Source organism: Asparagus officinalis, chromosome 3, assembly GCF_001876935.1.
Source record: "Asparagus officinalis chromosome 3, Aspof.V1, whole genome shotgun sequence".
NCBI lineage: Eukaryota > Viridiplantae > Streptophyta > Magnoliopsida > Asparagales > Asparagaceae > Asparagus > Asparagus officinalis.
Window position 1 is genome coordinate 38084372 of NC_033796.1, and position 21666 is coordinate 38106037.

General features: G+C 34.8%; 1 protein-coding gene across 1 annotated transcript in view; it reads left to right on the forward strand.

Moving 5' to 3' along the window:
* The window catches only part of LOC109833837 (serine/threonine-protein kinase TOR), a 46341-nt gene that overhangs the window by 12945 nt on the left and 11730 nt on the right, over positions 1–21666 (forward strand). The window contains 25 exon segments of the mRNA XM_020401666.1: positions 4171–4301; positions 5223–5325; positions 5398–5580; positions 5672–5764; positions 5860–5895; positions 7120–7218; positions 7321–7422; positions 10799–10961; positions 11361–11485; positions 11597–11649; positions 13184–13307; positions 13388–13573; positions 13788–13940; positions 14010–14162; positions 14261–14332; positions 14960–15094; positions 15195–15256; positions 15404–15501; positions 17976–18066; positions 18153–18318; positions 18407–18472; positions 20519–20587; positions 20721–20831; positions 21302–21442; positions 21517–21645. Of these exon segments, the coding sequence (XP_020257255.1) occupies positions 4171–4301; positions 5223–5325; positions 5398–5580; positions 5672–5764; positions 5860–5895; positions 7120–7218; positions 7321–7422; positions 10799–10961; positions 11361–11485; positions 11597–11649; positions 13184–13307; positions 13388–13573; positions 13788–13940; positions 14010–14162; positions 14261–14332; positions 14960–15094; positions 15195–15256; positions 15404–15501; positions 17976–18066; positions 18153–18318; positions 18407–18472; positions 20519–20587; positions 20721–20831; positions 21302–21442; positions 21517–21645 (2844 nt within the window).

Here is a 21666-nt window from a genome sequence, read left to right on the forward strand (position 1 = left end):
TTGTGGGGTGCGGTTAAGTTGAATTAAAATTTTCTAGATTATGTAATTCATACATTATTCACGGTATGATAGGTTCATTGAGATGTAAAAACATCTCAAAAAGGTGTGGACAGGGTACGCGTGCTCCAGCAGGTGGTAATGGGGGAAGGTGACGCATTGGACTTCCAGTCCACTAGCAAGCTGAATAAGGCTGAGATACATTATCTAAACTGGCAAAAAACCAGCTTATTATAAAAAATTTGAGTGCATTAGACATGAATAAGTTTAGGTAGCAAAAGATATATATATACACACACACACACATTTTGTCAAGTGATTTTGTCAAGTGAATAAAGGAGAGCTCGATATTCAATTTAACTCGACAATTAAAAAAGAGATTTAAGCAAATCAATTTAAAATTAAATCGACCATAGTTAATACACTAAGTCAATACATCACTACAACAAAACTATACACCCCACTCACATTGACACAATCCAAGAACTCCCATAAAAAACAATGTGAGGGCTTTTGCAAAAACATGGGTAAATACAAGAAAATAGCAAAACTAAATATCAGACCCTAGACTTCATTCATACAGATTGCCTCAAGAGTCCACTGTTGAGAAGATGGAGAGGATACGAAGACGACAAGGAAGTCGAGGTGTTCCACAACTCAAGATCAGTCTCAAGGTCGAGGTTGATGGCGAGGGGTACAAAGGACTTGGAGGAGTACATACTGCATCTCTGCGTAGTGGGTCCACCACTCCCGTTTATCTATTCGGAGGACGAGGGTGAAGCCATTGGAATATCAAGAGAACAATAGCTCGTATAAAGATGTTAAAAAGAAAAAAGAATAACATCACTAAATTGCCCATTCTAAAGAAGGAAAACAAGCAAGCCAAAAAAAAAAAAGAATCGAAGAAGTAAAGAGAAGAATGCACTTACTTGCAATGAAGGGTCCTCACTTTTTTAAAGAATGTGTAGAGATGAATGTGATCATATCTTCTAAAATATTTTATTATGATGGACAAGTGCATTCTCATTATGTCCAATGCACTGATCTGCAAACTTAGTCTACACTTGCATCTATTATGAATTGATAAGTAAAAACATGATAAGACGACTTTGTGTTTTACATCATTCCCCAAAGCAACTAAAGACTATTTGGCGGTTCTCTCATCATTTTTAAAGCAAATTTTCCTTTACTTGCAACTTTCAAGTGACGTGTAATGAAATGTTTTAATAGGTCTTACTATTTGTTGTAAGAGCTCATATTCTAGAACCATTACTATTACTGGAGGTGTAACATCCTTGGTAGTCAAATCTCTCTTGAAGAGACGGTGGATTAGTAATAAGGATAATTTATGGGTTATTATTTAGAAGTTGACGGATATGCATAATTCAAACTATATTGTGTTTTATCGTTGTGAATAATAGTACAGTTGTAGATATTTATACGATTCTTACATTGTACCTTTATTGGTGAATCAGTAAGAGTCATAGTAAGAATAACATAATAATGTGGAGTATTACATATTAAAAAGGAGTAGCTTTTTGACTACTAATGCATAAAAATTGTAGATATATGTCCACGAGTAAAAGGGTGCTTAGAGAAAGGCAGTCAAATTAAAGTGAAAATAGCTATTTTCATAAAATAATAAACAAATTAAAGTAAAATATATATAATTTGAGAAGTCTTGACAAATTAGAAAAAATATAGATAAACTTAGAGAAAGATAGAGAAAGTGAAGTAAAAGACAGTTCTCAAAAAGGAAGGGAAGGCTTATGGGAAGGGGAGTGATCTTGGGGAGAAACACAAGCTAAGACTTTTGTTCCTTGAGTGACCAATTTGAAAGGCCTTGTAGGATTTGAAAGGCTTGTTAATTTCAAAATTTTGACAGAATAACAGTTGTGTCAGTTGACGATTTGAAGAACTAATATCTAAATGACCCATTTTAGAAAGGGCATTTTGGTCACTTCAACATTAATGGGTATCAATGTTAGATGAGTGTTAAGAAACTATAATTCAAGGGGTTGTTAAGTCAGACCATAATTTTTTAAGGAAGGTTAAGTCTAATAAAAATTTTCTGGGTTAAGTAGTTCACACATCATTCACATTGGAAATCCACTCCCTGAGCAAGCTTAATAAAGCTAAGATACATCATTCACATTGGTGAAAAACTAGCCTAATTCTCCAAAATTTGAGTGCATTAGACACGAATAAGTACAGGTAGCAAAAGTGCTATGCATACATTGTCAACCAAATAAAAAGGAGAGCTCGATAATTAATCTAACCCCACAACTAAAAAGAAATTTAAACAAGGCAATTTAATAATATATTAACTATAGTTAATACACTATCAGAACAAAAATTATACACCCTACCTACATTAATACAACTTGAGAGCTTTTACAAAAACAACACACGAGAGCTGTCCAAAGATGTAAACCACCAGTAGGCCTAAAATCTACAATTAAAATTTTTCCGCCATACTAGGAGAAGAGGGTGGTGGGTGGGAGTAATGTATTCACACTAAAAGATCGACAGATCCACAATTTACAAAACCAACTATAGTATCCAATGGGAAGACACTTGGTACAAAAGGGGCTAATCTAATTTTTTGCTAACCTATTTAGGTTATTAGATAGATTGAAGTGGCAATTTTTAAAATTCATAGGGGGCAATTGTAAATATTATAATGATTTTGTATGAAATTTACAAATTTACCATGAACCTAAATCCGCCCTTGCGCGAAAGCACGAGTAAATACAACAAAATAGAGAAGCAAAATATTGGACCATAACCACACACTATGATCACACAAGCTAAATTGCAATGTTAAACCCGTACATGGTAGGCACTGGAGTCTAAAGTCAAGGAAATGGAGAGGATGAAGAAGATGATGAGTAATTGAAGTGCTCTGTAGCTCAAGATTAGTCTCAGAAGCTGAGGATGATGCCGACTGTTACAAGGAACTCACAGGAGCACATACTCCATCTCGGTGTAGTGTGTCCACCACATCCATTTGCCTATCTAGAGAATAAAGATGAATCCACCGGAATATCAATGAAATAATTGCCCCTACATAGATGAAAAAAAAACCCAAAAAAAGATGCATTGCCACATTGCCCATTTTAGGGAAGCAAGCAAGCAAAAGGGGGAAAAACGAAGCAAGTAAAGAGAAGAATGTACTTACTTGCAATGAAGCGTTCCTCCCTTATTAAAAGAAAGTGGAGAGTTGAATGAGATCAAGTGAAATGACCCATATAGTTTAAGCCATTTTATTAAGACGGAGGAGCGCTATCTCATGGTGTCTAATGTACTGCTCTACATACTTAGCCTACTATTGCATTTATTATGAGTTGACAAGTAAGAACATGACAAGACAAATTTGTTTGTGTTTTACATCATTCCCCAAAGCAACTGAAGACTATTTGTTGGTGCTCTAATCATTTCCCAAAGCAATTCTTCCTGTACTTACAATTTTCAAGTGGAGGGTAATGAATTTTTTTTTTTAGAAGACTTACCATTTGTTGGAAGTGTTCGTGTTCTAGGACCTTTAGTGTTACTGGCAATGTTATATGCGTGGGCAGCCGAATGACCTCCCCTGAAGAGACATGGGATAAGTAATGAGGCTAATTAATAGATTGTAAAAATCATATTTTGAAGTTGACTGATGTGCATAATTGAAAACTATTTTACATTTAATTCTAGTGAATAATATTACAGGTACAACTATTAGTACATTTCCTATATTTTGCAATTGTTGGTAGATGAATAAGAGTCATAGCAAGGATAACATAATAATGCAGAATATAACATTAAAAAAGAGTAGCGTGGTGACTGCTAATGCAGAAATTGTCGTAGATATATGACCAAAATTAGAAAGTGGTTCAGAGAAAGGCAACCAAAGTTAAGCGAAAGGTAGATATTTCCATCATATTAAAGATAACATGATAATGTAGAGTATAACATATTACAAAAGAGTAGCATGGGGATCGCTAATGCCCAAAAAAAAAGAGAGAAAAAGTCTAAGTGAAGTGAAAGGTAGCTCACTCTTGGGGGTTTGGAGGATTCCCTATTATTTTATTCGTTACAGGGACTTATGGATTTTAGATTTTGCATGAACTGATGATCCTTGTCAACATTAAAGTAGAAAGCTTATGTTTTTATTGTTTGTTTGCACAGGGAGGTTTTGAAATGAGGAAAAATATTCCTGAATTAATGCCATTAATCGTTGAGGCTCTCTTGGATGCTGCTGCCGTCATGAAAAGGGAAATAGCTGTGGCAACTCTTGGTCAAGTGGTACAAAGCACAGGGTACAATATGCTCTTTCAATTGTCGCTTTATCGATCTTGACATAATGTTAATTGCTATATGTTTCTTTTGAGGGTGGTTAGGTTACAAATATAATAAGAAACATAACTTTTGGATTATAAGCTCACTCACTAAAAACTGAAGCACTGATGGGACTTGTTGTAAACCAGGATTTACAGAGTATCGTAAATCATAACAAGGCATATTACTGTGTTTAAAGCAGGATAGGACTTGTTAGCTCAAGATAAAGGTTCTTAACGGTTAATAAGAAGCTGTTTCCACTGGTTCAAGTCGTGGAAGTAGCCTCTTGTAACAAAATACAAGGTAATCAAAGTGGTTCGACCCCTTCCCGTACCTAGTGCATAGCAGGGGCTTCGTGCAACGGCCTGCCCTTACCCTTTATATTGACAATATCAAATAATTTTATATATTGCTGCATGATTCATTTTGTTTGGTCGTCGATGAAGTGTAATAACTTTTGACAAGTTGAGCATCTTATTGACTATTAAGAACCGTTATGTTGGTTTGCTTTAAACACAATGGTATGGCTTGTTATGATTTATGGTACTTCGTAAATCTTGGTTTGTGACAAGTCTTATTAATGTTTTAAGTTTTTGGTGAGTGGATTTATTATCCAGTAAACTTTTTATTATATTTGTAACCTGACCACTCTCAATTAGGTTAATCTTTGCTTTTCTCAATTTGTTTACGGTTCTTCAACCATCGTAGATGCAGTGTTTTTCATTTAGACACTTGGTGTAGGGAGTCTGTGATAGACAAGCTATACCATTGCATGATGTGTCTAAGAAAGTTAGCATGAAATATAACAAAGATAAGAAATTTGAATGAGAGAAGATAACTGACAATAAGTTTTCATGTCGTCTTTTAAAGCTCTAAATTCATTTTCTTTTCTTCATCTTCAGCTATGTTATTGCTCCCTATAATGAGTACCCACTGTTACTTGGTTTACTCTTAAAATTGTTGAATGGCGAGTCAGCATGGTCTACTAGACGAGAAGTGTTGAAGGTATTTTCTTGTGATTTGTAACGTTCGTAAACGTATGAGTTTTTGGATCAGCATTTATGATCTGTCCTGCAGGTTCTAGGTATCATGGGTGCCTTAGATCCCCATGTACACAAGCGTAATCAGCAGAACTTGCCTGGATCACATGGGGAAGTTAACCGTCCAGCAAGTGACACGGGTCAACATATTGTTTCAATGGAAGAGTTACCTACAGAACTCTGGCCATCTTTTGCAACCTCTGAGGATTATTATTCCACAGTAAGTTTTAAAATTTGAAATTTTGACTGTTGTATTCTGTATAACACTATAAGTACTGGAACTTGTCTGACATCAATAGTACAATGAATAGGTTGCTATTAGTTCTCTCATGCGAATTCTTCGTGACCCATCACTTTCAAGTTATCACCAGAAGGTGGTAGGTTCTCTTATGTTCATATTCAAGGTATGCTTTGAAAGACTGTTTAGTTCTTTCTCACTGGTTTTTGGATAATTTTTTTTAATCAATCTCTAACTTATATTTATTTTACTCAAAACAAGTCGATGGGCCTTGGCTGTGTTCCGTACTTACCAAAGGTGAGTTACTTGAGTTATCCCTTTATATTTTCCATGTATAATTTTTGTTCTTTATTTATTTTAAATTATGTAAAAATTAAAAACGCACATGGCACACATACCTATATGCATTGTTTAGGTCTTTTAGCGATCGTTCAAAATAAGAAAATTGTCTTGCAGTGGAACAGTGTTAATACTTTTTACTTTAGCAATTGTTCTGTAATGACCATTTTGTCACTTGGCATCTTGTGTGTTGGCATTTTGGATGAGTTGTATATCAATTCAGATGGCTGACTTTGTTCCTTCTACTGTTATCAATATTCTTATTCGAAATTCAAACTAGAAGAAGTTGGCTATTCTAGGTGCGACTAGTAGTTGTGTACTATACACCAGACTAGAAAGGAATATGTATTGATATTGGAGCAATGGGTAATATGAACTTACCTTATATTTGTGGCCTCTTATGTTTTTATTGTGAGAAATTTGAATGTTGATGAAAGAGTGCAATGGAGTGGGAGTTCTGTATTTCTGTTTTATATTTGTTTTGACTGCAGGACTATCTACAAGACTTTGTAGGCTGTTAATACTTTTGAGATACCTCTATTTGGGCATCACCCCTAGTCTGTAATAGCTGTACCTAATTAAGTTAGTAATTGCAACATAAATTATTGATGTGGATGACATTGAAACGTTTCAGTGATTTTTGGTATATTCTTGTGCTGGCGCACCTGCTCTTATCCAGGGATTTGATGAATCCATTTGGCTGTCTTCCCATTGTATAGCATATTATTCTACATAATCAACTCTTCATTCAGTTGTCTTTCTAATAATAGTCTGAAGAAGGGCCATTTTAAATATTCTCCTTACGAGACGTGATAAATGAACATACGACAGGTGAAAATGCATACATGATTATGATATGTTTCTCAAGTCTGTTTATTGATGAATAAGAACTTGGGATGCATTTACAACAAAACTTCAATTAGGGAGATGATAAATCTTTCCTCCCGTGAAGAAATTGCCATGTTCCTTTTCTCCTATTTACTGTGGTTATTTTGTGATGAACAGTACAGCCTTTGGACCTTTGGTAAAGAATTGAATAGGTACATAACTTGCCCACACACACACACACATGATTCCTCTTATCTGTCTGTTATTAGATCTTCGGGTACAGTTACTGCAATATTCTTTAATGCTAAATGTGATTTTGTCGTTATTCAAATGCTTTGTTTTTTGTCTCTCCAGGTGCTACCTGATCTTTTCCATGCTGTTCGAACATGTGAAGATGGTCTGAAAGAGTTCATTACTTGGAAGCTAGGAACTTTAGTGTCCATTGTGCGCCAGGTTCATTTTAGTGATCTTAAGCTAATGTTTCTGGTCCTTAATGTAGTTCTGTTTATTCCTTTCATGACGATAGTTAATGTAATGCCCTGTGTATTTGTGCAGCACATGCGTAAATATTTACCTGATTTGCTCTCTTTAATATCTGAACTCTGGTCGTCATCCTTCAGCTTGCCAACGACAAACCGTCCGGTGCAAGGCTCACCGGTAAGTTTAGTTCTTTGCAGCTTGATTTTCTGGGGTTTGTTTTGTTTGGCAATTTCACATATTTGTCCATGTGTAAGAGTCTTACCATGCATTAGCTTATGAACCTTTGTAAGCTGAAGGATGCCAATTTAGCTATATCATAACAAACTTGTAGGGATTGTCTACATGTTGAAATGTCATATAGAAAGCCTTTTCATATTTCTTTAATGTTCTTGTGATTTTCTTTCCTTTTTCTGAATAAATTAGAGAAAGTTATACAAAATTTATGCCCTATAGTCGTCAAACAAGGAAACTAGCACATAATTTCAAATGTTCAATTTGTAAATCTGTCCATTTCCTCCAAATTCCATGTGTGATAATATACACTGATGTTTGGAAGCTTATTTCCATTATGTAGAGGAATGTCGAAGAAATGAGTTCTGATCCATTTCCCTCCTAATCGGTAATCTATGCTTTCGAGTCATGTTTTGTGATTTGCCATTGTCATCTATATTCTTATCAACACTTTGTTCTGACAGATCTGTGTTCCTTTCCTGTTCGCCTTTTATATAATCCCTGTATTAAACTTCCAAGAGAATTATCTTTTTCATGAAGATTTAACATTAAAATGAATCCAATAAGATATTGGTTTCTGGGACTTCCTGGCTATACTATTGTAGTCATTTATATATTTACTAGTTAGAAGGCACGTGCTTTGCATGCGCTTGTCCGTTAGTTGTATAATTTGAGGTTTTTCTAGAATTTATAAGGTGTTATCTGACAATCTTTCAAAGTTAAGGGGTTTTTTCCTCCAAAATTTATCCCTCAACAGACATGATGTTCTATTACTAAATCACAATTTTGTGGTAAGATGTAACGAAAGCATACTCTCACTCACTAAACAGGAAGTTTAAATTGAAGATACAAAACAATCCTTGAGTCCCTTCTTTAACTACAAATTATAAGAAAATAGAACTACAAAACCACCTAAAAATAGTTTTAGTCGTTGGGGATTGGGGCCTTGGTTCAAAGAGCTAGCCACTGGTTGATCCATGTCTATGGCATGTCTATCATCAATTTCTAATTATTAGGCACTGCAATACTTGTACTATTTTTCTGGTCACTTTAATTAAAGCAACTACCAAAGTTCAGTAAATAACCAAAATTAATAGCATCGTGATCTGAATGGCGAATCATGTTCTGTTGATGAGAATGTACATGAATTGTGGCAATAGACTGTAAAAGCAGGTTATCTACCCTTTTTTTGGGTACCGGCCTTAAAGAGAGGAGAGTATGGGTGCGAAAAATAGAATATGGTTACGGATATGCATATGTATGAATATATACCAAATATCCAAATATATGTTGGTCTTATTAGTAGCAATACTTTTAATCTTTGGATAAATAAATTTGAGGTTAATTTTGATGATCAAGAGATCAAATCTTGGCTTTTCAAATATAACAAACATATTGGTGAACTCGCTTGTATCATATGAACTATATTTTTTCAATATTATTTAGTTTTTTCATATCCATCTTGTATCTGCATGTACATCCTCTTATACATTAGCATGTATATCCATATCCGTAACCTATTTTAGGGGATATAGATATGCATTTTTCATATACTGAGACATTTGTATCTGTATCCATATTCGTAATTGGTAAATTGATATGAATATGATAGGTGTCAAATCCGGTAGTCTTTGAATCGTTTGTGCCCCTGGAGGACAGAACATTAAAATTTGTTTTGAGGGGCAAAAGTGTCCTGGCAATTTATTCTGCAAAACCAAAAGCAAACAAAAGTCCACAGCGATATATTAGGAATCCAGTTTAACCAAATTAAGTATTAGGAGGTTTTTGATATTAGTCCCTTAAATCTTCTATAATTTGAAATCTATCTGACAAAATATTAAAATTAATATCAGATCCCTCAAATCTTAAGCTACTTTGAATTTAGTCTCTCAAATCATTCAAATTGCAAATAGCTCCTCGAATTCTTAGGTTATTTTCAAATTAATCACTCTTCAAGATGAGAAGTGGCAATGGGAAGGCTTACCAAGTAAAATTCAGTCCTATGGCTATCACGTCCCACAATTCTCATAAGTTTTTAAAATTAACCCCTCCTAAGGCTATTTTTTGTCTTGATTAGAGGGACTAATTTGGAAATAGCATTAGAATTAGGGGATATAAAATAGATTCATATTTGTAGGGCCCAGAAGCAATTTCAATGAATTTAGGGACTAAAATTCAAAATAGATTCATATTTGAAGGACCTAAATTAAGTACCTAGAAGCAATTTCAATGATTTGAGGGATTAATCTCCACAAAATATAAAAGGTTGAAGGTACTAATATAAAAAACCCTTAAGTATAATAGTGAGGGGTAATTTTGTCCAAGAAAATTTTGCAAATAGAAGTAGCACCTAGGGCTTTTTTATATACAATGATATATTAACATATGTAGAATGTTGGAATTTTTGTGGTTAAAGGACACTAAATAGCAACGGATTGATGAAGTTTCTTATGCTTGAATGGTACTTCATATTTATGTTTCTTGTACTTTCCCCTAAATATTAAGATGTAATTCTTTGTATGCATGTTGTAAGATTTGCAAATACTATGAAATTATTGTATATCAAGTTTTTCTCTGTCTATGAGCCAATCATTATCACTTTATGTGGGTAGCTTTTGCTTATGTGCATGTCACTTAAATATAACATAGGTTTATGCAAATAGCACCTTGTCTTGTACATTACTTTGAAAATCAAACTAAAGCTCTGGTTAAGAGTGATTTTAGTTTTATCCACTCTAGGGTACCTTAGACTGGTTTCTGGCTTTTGTACATTCTATGTAGGGCTGTCCAAACAGCCTGGCCTGGCCAGGATTTCCTGGTCTGGGCTGCGCAAAATGCCTAACACGGACACGGACACGGGCACCTTGGACCAAGCTGGGCCAGGCCCGGGTTCAGGTCCAGGCCAAACATGGTCGGGCTGGATTTTTTGGTATTTTTTTGATTTTTTTAAATTTTTTGCTAAAAATTGATTAAAAATAGATTAAAAAATTAGATTAATCTTATTATACTTATACAAATATGTATTAGTATATACGTACTTATTAGTATATAGCTATATATATTTTATGTAAGTATATATAAGTATACATTAATGACCATATCATACTATAATTATATATAGTATACATTAGAAATATATAAGTATACATTAATGACAATATATGCTTAAAAATATATATAAGTATATATTAATGACCATATCATACTATAATTATATATATATAATATATAAGATTAAAAACCAGCCCGGGTCAGGCTTATTCTATGTTTGGTCTTTTATATTCTTTTGTTTGTTGAAATAATAACTTTTTTTAATCTGCAGATTCTCCACCTTGTTGAGCAACTCTGCTTAGCTTTGAATGATGAATTTAGGACATATTTGCCGGCTATTCTTCCATGTTGTATACAAGTGCTGAGTGATGCTGAACGGTGGAATGACTATAGCCATGTTCCTGATATTCTTCATACTCTTGAAGTGTTTGGTGGTGGGTACCATTGTTATCTTCCTATAGCAATGTACATCAGATTTCTAATAAAGTAATAGTTTATCAATTTTTTCAATGTTCTCTGTTAGGCTCTTAGCTTTGTTTTTGCAGACAGTTGCCCGCAATTCCATGTAGTAAAATCTTACCATCTTGTTTCTGCTTTATGCCTTCTTCCTCCCTATTGTGTTTAGTTTAGGGCAACTCCTCGTTTGTCCATATTATTTTCTGCAACTTTGATTTAAATCAATTTGACTGCTGGTTGTAGCTTTTTTTTCTTTGTAAAAGTGTTCATGGAGCTACACCATAGCCTGCCCTACTTTTAGGGGAAATGACTTAGCAAAGACGATGATAATTTATCATGGCAAGACAGAGCTTTAATACTTGAGAAATATCATGCAGGAACCTTGGATGAACACATGCACTTACTCCTTCCTGCACTTATTCGCTTATTCAAAGTGGAGGCTTCAATTGATGTAAGACGTCGCGCAATCAACACTCTTACAAAGCTCATACCTCGAGTACAGGTAGGCTGCTAGTTTAATTTAAGCGGTTCAACATCTTTAAAGATTTTTGTCAAATTTTAGTGAGGATGTTTTGCTCTTTATATTGTTTTTTGTTTTTATTATTTGTTTCAGGTCAGTGGCCATGTGTCATCTCTTGTGCATCATCTGAATCTGGTTTTGGACGGGTAAGATAGTATAATCACGATTAATCAGTTATTTGGATTTTCAAGTAGTTTGTACTGGCATATGCCCTAGTTTGCTAGAATATTCTGAATATGCTACTGTCCTAATTTATCTCTTGTTTACTCTCGCCCCCATTGTACACATGCAAATCCCTCCCATCTCTGTTTCTTCTGTTATGACAAATTTAGTGGCACTGGATAGTTTTGTGCATGTTCCATTATCAGAGTAGTTTAGTTATTTAGCCATTTTGATGTATGATCAATGAGCACTAGCTAAGTTAACATTTTCATTCTTTTATTGTATCTTATTCAAATTCACAGAGCATTGTCGAGTATCTTAGATCTGTTAGTCTGATTCATTTTATTAATGGCTTCCATTTAGTACAGAATACAGATCCCTTTATGTACCACTTTTAATCTTTTACGATTTATGAATTCCTAAGAAACTTATTCAGGCCACTTTTTTTTTGTGCAGTTACTTCCTTAATTATTTAGATTGACAAGTGCAATGTGCTATCTTAAGGCTGTAATCACTAAATACAAACAATTATGTGAAAGAAGGAACTTGCTTTATTGATTACAAAACCTGCAGGTCTAATTGGAAAAATGGTAAACCTGAAGGTTATAATATAAATTTCTCGCAATTGAAAGATTAAAAATTGAGCCTCTGGTGGTAATGGGTTAGAGAAGTATAATATTTGGCAACTGAATCTAAAGAAATAGCTTAGGAAAAATTTCTGTGAAGATTGAGAATGTTGCAAATGTAATGAAGATTTGGCTCGTTTTCGCATGTGGTGAGGATTTGTTGCCTGTGGCGATGGGTGGTGAGGGGTTGCCAAATGACAGGAGTGTTGGGATGAGATAAGGGAATGCAGACATAACAAAGGTTTCACCAACCTTCCTCTTCCTCAGCCTCTTCTTTTCTTTTGTGTGTAGTTGACACTTTGGGGGTTCAAGAGAAGCTTCTTTCTTTTATCAAAATTCTTCAATCCAGTGCCTAACTACTGCAATGCTCGACTTCCCTCTGTAGAGGTAGCTTGAACATGAGGCTCCAATGTTCCACCTCTTTGCAGATGGGCTTTTCCATCAAAATTTTGATTTACCCCATAAGTATTTTTTGTAGGGAGTAAGCACTATTTGAAATGACGCTAAAATGCCTTTTGTTTTAACGACTGTCTTCATATTGGGGATTCTCTTCACCCTAAGAATAATAGGTTAGTAGTATTTAGTATGATGAGTAAGTAATCATTTCCATTCTAAATGCTAATAAATTTGTTGCATGCTTTAGATTCATAACTTTCAGCTACAAGTTAGTATTTATATTCACTGCATATATTCCTATTCAACGGACTATTGGTTGGTGGCAGGAATTTTTGTGGTTTGGATGCAGTTAATCCAGAATTTAGCTGCATTTATAGTTACAACTTTAAGCATGATTTCAGAAGATGCCGGCTTCATATTTTCTTTGTTGCATTTTCTATTATAATTTACATTATCTGTAAGATTACATGCTGGTCTGACCTGGAAGGTTTATCAGGAAAATTGATGAATTAAGAAGAGATGCTGCTGATGCTCTTTGCTGTCTTGCTCATGCTCTTGGCGAGGATTTTACAATCTTCATATCGTCAATCCACAAAATTCTGTTGAAACATCATATGCGGGTCTTCATCTTGCTGCTTCTTATGCTTCAGTTTGGTTGTTTAGATATTTGCTATTTCTAAATATGTATTCCTGCTTTCAGCACAGAGATTTTGAGGAAATTGAACGGCGTCTACGCGGCCGTGAACCACTTCTTCTGGAGAGTTTATCTGTACAGAAGTTTACTCGGAATGTTCCTTCTGAGATTATCAGTGATCCTATCAATGATGTGGACAGTGATCCTTACGAGGAAGGGACTGAAATGCACAGGCAATCAAGAGGCCACCAGGTAATATGCTTTCTCATTGGACTTGTCTTAGTGTTGGCTTGAAATGCACAGGCAATCAATAGAGACCCGAGACTTGTATGCTTATCTAGCTATGCTGTTATTAACAAAAACCTTTGCCATCTTTATATCTTAAAGTTTATCTTTCTTCAAAAGCATAGCAGGGTACACTAAATTATTTTTGTTTATGTCTTGATTATTCCTTTTTTTCTTATAGGTTAATGATGTTCGATTAAGGACTGCTGGTGAGGCTTCTCAAAGGAGTACTAAAGAAGACTGGGCTGAGTGGATGAGGCATTTTAGCATAGAACTGCTGAAGGAATCTCCATCCCCAGCTTTGCGTACCTGTGCAAGGCTTGCACAACTGCAAGTACAAAAATGACCATGATCTTTGTCATTCTATGTTATGATTATCTGTACTGAATTAGCATACATGCAGCCTTTTGTTGGAAGGGAGTTGTTTGCTGCCGGTTTTGCAAGTTGCTGGGCACAAATGAATGAAGCTTCACAAGAACAATTAGTCAGGAATCTTAAGACAGCATTCTCTTCGCAGAATATACCTCCCGAAATTCTGGCAACATTACTAAACTTGGTCAGATTCTTATTTATTTGTTTCTTTTGTATTATAATTTTATAATTAACATGCTTTCAATGTGTTGTTTTATTATTGATAATGGCTGAACTGTTTAGGCAGAGTTTATGGAGCATGATGAGAAGCCTCTTCCTATTGATACCCGACTACTTGGTGCTCTTGCAGAGAAGGTTATTTCATGTTGGATTTTGATTGTCTTTTGTGTAATCATGTTGATGTGATTCTGTGTAGCATAAATAGGTTAGTTTTAGCACATGTGTGAACATTATATAGTTACTATATTATTATAATTTGTGCAATATTTGCTTTCAATCTGTGTTTATTTGTGTAAGTGAAAATCTTTAACTACCATTCTTTGTGTCAATATTGTGTATCCATGTGTTTATTTGCATACACACTCAACACAAGCACACGTAACACATGCGTCATAGACCTATGCATATTTCATGTGTAATGGTATGAGACACATAGGAGTAAGCTAACACCTAATTTTAACCAGGAATGAGGAATAAATAGACAATTCCACTTCCAAATATCACATTTAGCTTTGTTTGTTTAGACATTTGTCAAAAGAGGTACATGTAACTAAACTTAGTTATGTGTGTGTGTGTGTGTTTGTGTTTATATATGTCTTTTACATTATGCTTCACGTTTTAACGTCATAGTTTTTAGTGAATTCTAATGTTATGGTGTCTTCTCATGTGATCCCCTATAATCATATCCATGCTTCCTTGTTGCAACTGTAAAATATTCATCTTCTAATTCAACCATTTTGTTTCCATAACCTTTCTTATCAGTGTCGGGCATTTGCTAAGGCACTTCACTACAAAGAAATGGAATTTGAAGCTGCACGCTCAAAGAAAATGGGAACAAATCCTGTTACCGTGGTTGAGTCTCTTATTCACATAAATAACCAGCTGCACCAGCATGAGGTCCGTCTTCACTCTGTGAAGAATTCTACATCTTATTTTTCATGTTTCTTTTATCTATTTCATAAAATGGTGTATATGTCCATTATTTTTTGACTCACAGGCTGCAGTTGGAATACTGACGTACTCACAGCAACATTTGGATGTGCAACTAAAGGAATCATGGTATCTCTACTACTTCTTGTTAATATTGTTTCAAGTCTTCCTAATGATGTTTTGAATGTTCTCGTAATTTATAATGAATTTCTTTAATAATAAGAAAGAAAAATAATTTATTCCCTTCTCCTTAGGCTTATAACTCTATTGTTCTAGGTATGAAAAATTGCAGCGGTGGGATGATGCACTCAGGGCATACACTGCAAAATCATCTCAAGCATCAAATCCACTTTTAAATTTGGATGCTACACTAGGTTAGTATTCACTTATCACACTTTATTACTGATTTGCATACATGGAAGCCATGCTGTTCCGCGAGTTGACTTAGGTTGAAACATTTTATGAGATTGATTGCTTGAGATAGTTATGTGAGATTGATTAATATTCTTTATATTTGTAGGTATCACCTGACGTTGTTCGGTTCAACAAATGTTTTGTTGAATTATTCACAAAAGTAAATAAATTAGTTGTCATTGCTATTTGTACTAAAATTTTACTGTACTAGCTACTAGGAGACAGAAAGATATTGATACAATTACTCTTTGTCTAAGTTATTGTCAATTATCAAAACAGCTGTGAAGGTAATGTTTGCCTGAAAGGAAATATTGGAAACACATCTGGGGTTATTTGGGTTCTTTTTTGGAGGGTTTGGGATGGGACACGACACCCACATACACGAGGACTATCTGGGTTTTGTGGTCTTCTATTATGGTAGATAACCTTAGCTAATTCTATAAAAGTTAGATGCAAGAATAAACCAACTCAGTATATTATAAAGTAGTAGCATGTTACTAGCTTTTCAATTCATCTCTCTCTCTCTCTCTCCCTCTCTCTCTCCCTCTCTCATTCTTTATGGGAATATGATCCCTTTAAACTTTCAAAGGTTAAATAAATACAAAAGACCGAGTTGTAAGAAATGGCAAATATGTGGTGCAAATTGTTGAACTTTTGGTTTATTTTCGAAAACTATGTGTTCTAACTTGGGACTACGGTCCATAAGAAAACATCATATGAATATGCTCGTCATTTTTTGGCCATTCATTATTGTGCGATTTGGTACATGGTTAGAAAAACTTTAATTTGCTTGATTTTTGGGTTTTAACCACGTAAGATACATTCTCCGTGTGTATGTTTGTATATATTTCCTCATATGACAATGACGTGGTTCAAGAGCAAATAGGAGAGAAACCGTCATAACTACACTTGGTTGGGATTGAGCCACTCATTGTATATGAGGGAGTTTCCTCATATACAACATGCGGATACTATCAATCCACTTTTAAAATTTGGAGCTGGAAAATGAATATCCAAACATGTAGATGTGATTTACTACACAGAAATAAAATTTCAAGGATTTAATGTGCTTTGAATCATGTGTCACGGGGCAAAAATTAAGCCACTTAAATTTGACTACTTATGATACATGGGTTAATAATGATGTTGAAATCCTTTGAAGTTTTATTTCTATATAGTTGATGTGTAATAAATCACATCCCTCGGTTTGGTTTATCATTTTCGGACTCTGAATTTCATAATTGCGTGGATTGTTTCCGCATGTTGGATACTGTCAATCGTAGCCTCACTCAACTCTCTCTATATATTGTAAAAGTCTTGCAAAATTAAGTGGATAGGAGCACTTGCTAACCGGCTTTTTTATCTATTAGATTTGCTTTGAGATTCGTGTTGACGTATGATACACATCAAGGGGCACATCTCAAGTATAATTTTGATGTGCATCACATGCCAACATGAATCTCAAAGTAAAACTCATGGATAAAAAGAGTTGGGGGATTACGATAGAGCCCTCATCAATAATGGATATCCTTTGTCATATGAGGGGAATTTCCTTATATTGCAATGATGTGGCTCAATCTCAATCAAGTAAATAAAGCAGGAGAGAGAAACCCTCATAATAACACTTGGTTGAGAGCGCATTATTGTGTATGAGGGATCCCCTCGTATGAAATATGCTAGCAATTAACCTATATATATATATATTATTTATATATTATTATATATTATAATAATATATAATATATATATTATATATATATATATAATCATTGTCAATGAGGGGATTCCCTCTTTGACAATTGAATGTGGCACAATCCCATGGTGGGATTTCTCTCTCCTACTTTATTCCCACATGGGGATTGTGCCACATCATTGTTAAGGAGGTAAATCCCTCCTTGACAATAACCTCTCTCTCTCTCTCTCTTATATCTATTAATAATATATATATATATTTATATATATATATATTATATATAATATATATATTATATAATATATCAGGACTCAGGCCCATCCAACTGTTCACATTGGACCAGTGGACGTTACCCGTCCTCTCTCTTTGAAACTTATTTGGTTAAATAGGCTGTCAACTCACATATAATATCTCTTTATATATCTGTGTATATTTACCGTATACACGTGCATATTGTGTATGTATATGTACTTACTATATGAAAAGAATTCATATAAGTTTTAAATTTCCAATCATGTAAACCACTGTAAATTAAACGCCCTTTCGTAATTAGTGAGTCGAACTATTCTTCATGTTGGTCAATGGCCTCACACATGCTGGATGTTCTGGACACGTACTCAACAAGCCTCTTGCACCTGTGCATGCATGATACATTTTCTTGCTTAATCAGTGTAATTATTTATGTAATCATATACTTATTAAGTATGTGCTAAGGTTCTATATATTGTTTGTATGTATTAGGTCGAATGAGGTGCCTAGCTGCTTTAGCTCGTTGGGACGAGCTCAACAATCTCTGCAAAGAGCAAGGTCTGTGATCTGATATGTTTGCAGAGTCAACCAGCACAAACACAGATCTGTAAATTCATTAGATTTTTTATTCTTATCTTTTCTGTTTGACTTTTTATTATAGGCTGCTAGTGCTGCCTGGAATATGGGAGAGTGGGATCAGATGTCTGAATATGTTTCTCGGTTGGATGATGGGGATGAAAGCAAACTTCGTATTATAGGTAATACTACTACAAGTGGTGATGGAAGCAGCAATGGCGCCTTCTTTAGGGCTGTTCTTCTGGTTCGACGCCAAAAGGTAACATTTGGTGTCCTTACCGTAACATTTGGTATCTTTACCATACCATTTTCAGTGGGTCATTTGATGACTGTTATGATTTTTCCAGTATGATGAAGCGCGTGAATTCGTTGAGAGAGCAAGGAAGTGTCTGGCAACTGAATTGGCTGCACTGGTTAGCGTCTTGACTCCTAGCAACAGTTACCTAGCATCACTGCTCATTATCTTGTATCTTTCTACATGGATACACTATTCAATGCTTAGAAGTTCATTATGGCTATCTATGTCTGAAAATTCTGTAGCATATCATTTATTTTAAACCAAAGGATTTTATCATTTTTTATGTTTCCTCAAGTATCCATGCAGAGCACAGTATGTCATATGAAAGGAGGGGTAAAAAGGAAATAAACTCGACTAGATTGTTTAAGGTCTGTTGAAATGACGAGAAATTTATATCAGAAAGAACGTGTGATGTTTACATGCTCTTATACTAAAGAAAGAAAAGTTCTTATGTAAGGAGAAAACACATGCATAGGCAAAGTACTTTGATCTTTCAGGAAGACAACTCTTGCTAAATGCTAAATATTGTAGGTCAAAAACATCTAAGTTTGTCAGATCAGTATTATCATCATTCTAGTTGTTTTTCCATAAAAATATGGTTCAGTTATGGATAGCAACTCCATACATTGTGGCTTCATGGAGAACTTAAGAAGTTCAGTTTAGGTTCATGCAACCAAGCAGTGGCATTCCGAATTTCTCGTTGACTAAAAGTCTAGGAGATATGTTTATTAAAAGTTGCAGTCATCTCTTAGGCATAGTAGAATCTGCATAGCAAGAACAAGCTGCAGTTCTGGAGTTGAAATTCAAATTACTATTTTGTCCTTCAAGTCTTCAACATGGACTGTAGAGTTGTATGGACCTTTCTTTTTGAGCTGTCTAGAGACATATAAATATGGATGCTCTTGTCTATTCTAGACCCTAAGATTGCCTGTACTTCAATGGGGCTTTTCTGCAGTTTTGCTCATGTCCTGTATTAAAATTAACAGATTTGCTGTTGCCACTCTCTAGATCCATTTATATAACTAATTCAAGTTGTTTATGACATTAACATGCAAGTTTTTGGTAGTTGCACCAGATTCCTCGTTCATTTCCTATGAAACTAATATGGAGGTATATACTAATGTAGTGTATATAAAGGTAAAATATTCACTTTGCAAGAGAGTTGGAACTATAAGCTCATAACCTATATTCATTAGTCACAATGAACATGTGTTTGCCATATACCTCTGTTTTGATGATGATCATGTAAGCTAAGCTAATGGAGTATTGACTAACAAGGGATTTGATGAAATATATGGAGGATTGGCTGACAACTAATCGGTTCTGGATCGAGTCCTTCCTTTCTCTATTAGCTGCAATTATTAGGTATGCTTTCAAGGGTTACCTATGGGGCATGTTACTTTAGCTTCCATCAATGTTGACGTTTCTTTTGTTCATCTGAAACATTAATACCTCTACCATAAACCCACCACCACCGTTAGGAGACAAAGGCTTAACCCTAAAACTTTGCAGTACGCTCCATGAAACCTTTTTCTTAATCCATGTCTTTAAAGGTCCATCTCCTTGGTTATTTTAGAGTACCATATGTTTATTAGTTATCGCAGTCTACACATCTAAATCCAGACATGATCAGTTCCTTCACCTACAACCTGAGCACTTTCAACCGTTGCTCGAAGTTGTTTCCAGTGTACATGTCCGAACCATCTCGTGGATACTTTATCATTCAACCTTTAGTTGTGCCATCTCTGACTTAAGGATGTACTTCTCTTTCGTTGTAACTTTCGTCATGTTGCCAGTCATCCATCCCAGCGTTCTCGTTACATTTCTTCTGACCCAAAAAGTTTGTAAATGTTAATTTCGACTTTAATTTGCAGTTGTTTCATTTCCCTTCTAAGCTGATCAATATTACTATTTTGTGGTGTATTCATTATAGATATTCTGCAAAAGGTTTATTCTTGAATGATGTTTTATTTACATATCAAATTCTTTGCTAAGCATCATTGCCACCTAGTTCCTGATCCTGGTTTATACGTCCTTACCGTAAGGCTTTGCCTTTTCTTTGCATCACACCCTTCATTAATTCATTATGATCTGTGAACGAGTATATTTTTGTGATTTTCAAATGTTGTAATTTTGGGCTATACTTTTGATTGGTTTATAGGTGCTGGAAAGTTATGAACGTGCTTACAGCAACATGGTTCGGGTTCAACAGCTGTCAGAATTAGAAGAGGTTTGTCGCATATGATCTGCATTTTTAAAAATAATTTGTTTCTTATGACCTTTGTTTTTTTGTTTCTTTTTCCCTTTGACATGCATCCCCTGTTTGATTTTGGTGGAATGAACTAATTTTTGACTCGTTACAGGTGATTGATTACTGCACTCTTCCGGTGGGAAACCCTGTAGCAGATGGTCGAAGAGAGCTAATTCGTAACATGTGGAATGAGCGCATACAAGGAGCTAAACGTAATGTCGAGGTCAGTTTTTCTGGGCTTTCCATTCATTTTTATTACTTCCATTTGATGAAATGATTCATGTCTCACACACATTGCCTCTTAGATTTTTGTCTAAATCTGCAGAAGTCCATATGATTTTGATTCATGACCTTTCACTTGATCCTTTACATCTTTCTGCTGCATATTCATTCTCATGTTTGTGCAGCTTTATAGTTCAAGATGACTAGTTAGTTCATCTTACACTTCTCGTATTGCATCGTGTTCTTTTGTTTGTTAACTTGTTCTCTCTGAACTTTGATGTTTTATGGCTATATCGAGCTTTCAGTCAAGTTATTGCATCATTCTATATAGTTACAAGAGTGTCATACATCAGTTTATCCTCGCCATTCCTTGTTTTTTATCCTGCGGGATCTCCATTGTCATGCTATAATTTGTTATCCTTTTTAACATTTTGATATGTTTTTTTGATCACTTTCCCAATGAACTTACAGGTTTGGCAAGCTCTTCTTGCAGTAAGAGAACTTGTCCTGCCTCCTTCTGAAGATATAGAATCTTGGCTTAAATTTGCATCACTTTGCCGGAAGAGTGGTCGAATAAGTCAGGCTAGATCTACTTTAATTAAACTTTTACAGGTACGTTATTATGAATTTAGAAACTAATTTTGGATTTGAATTGGTTTGCTGAGAATGTTTCTAATTGTGCACAGTATGACCCTGAATCATCTCCTGGAAACTCATTATACCATGGACATCCTCAAGTTATGTTAGCTTATCTCAAGTATCAGTGGTCTCTTGGTGATGATCTTAAACGAAAAGAAGCATTTTCAAAGCTTCAAGTAAGTGGATCTGGGTTTTTT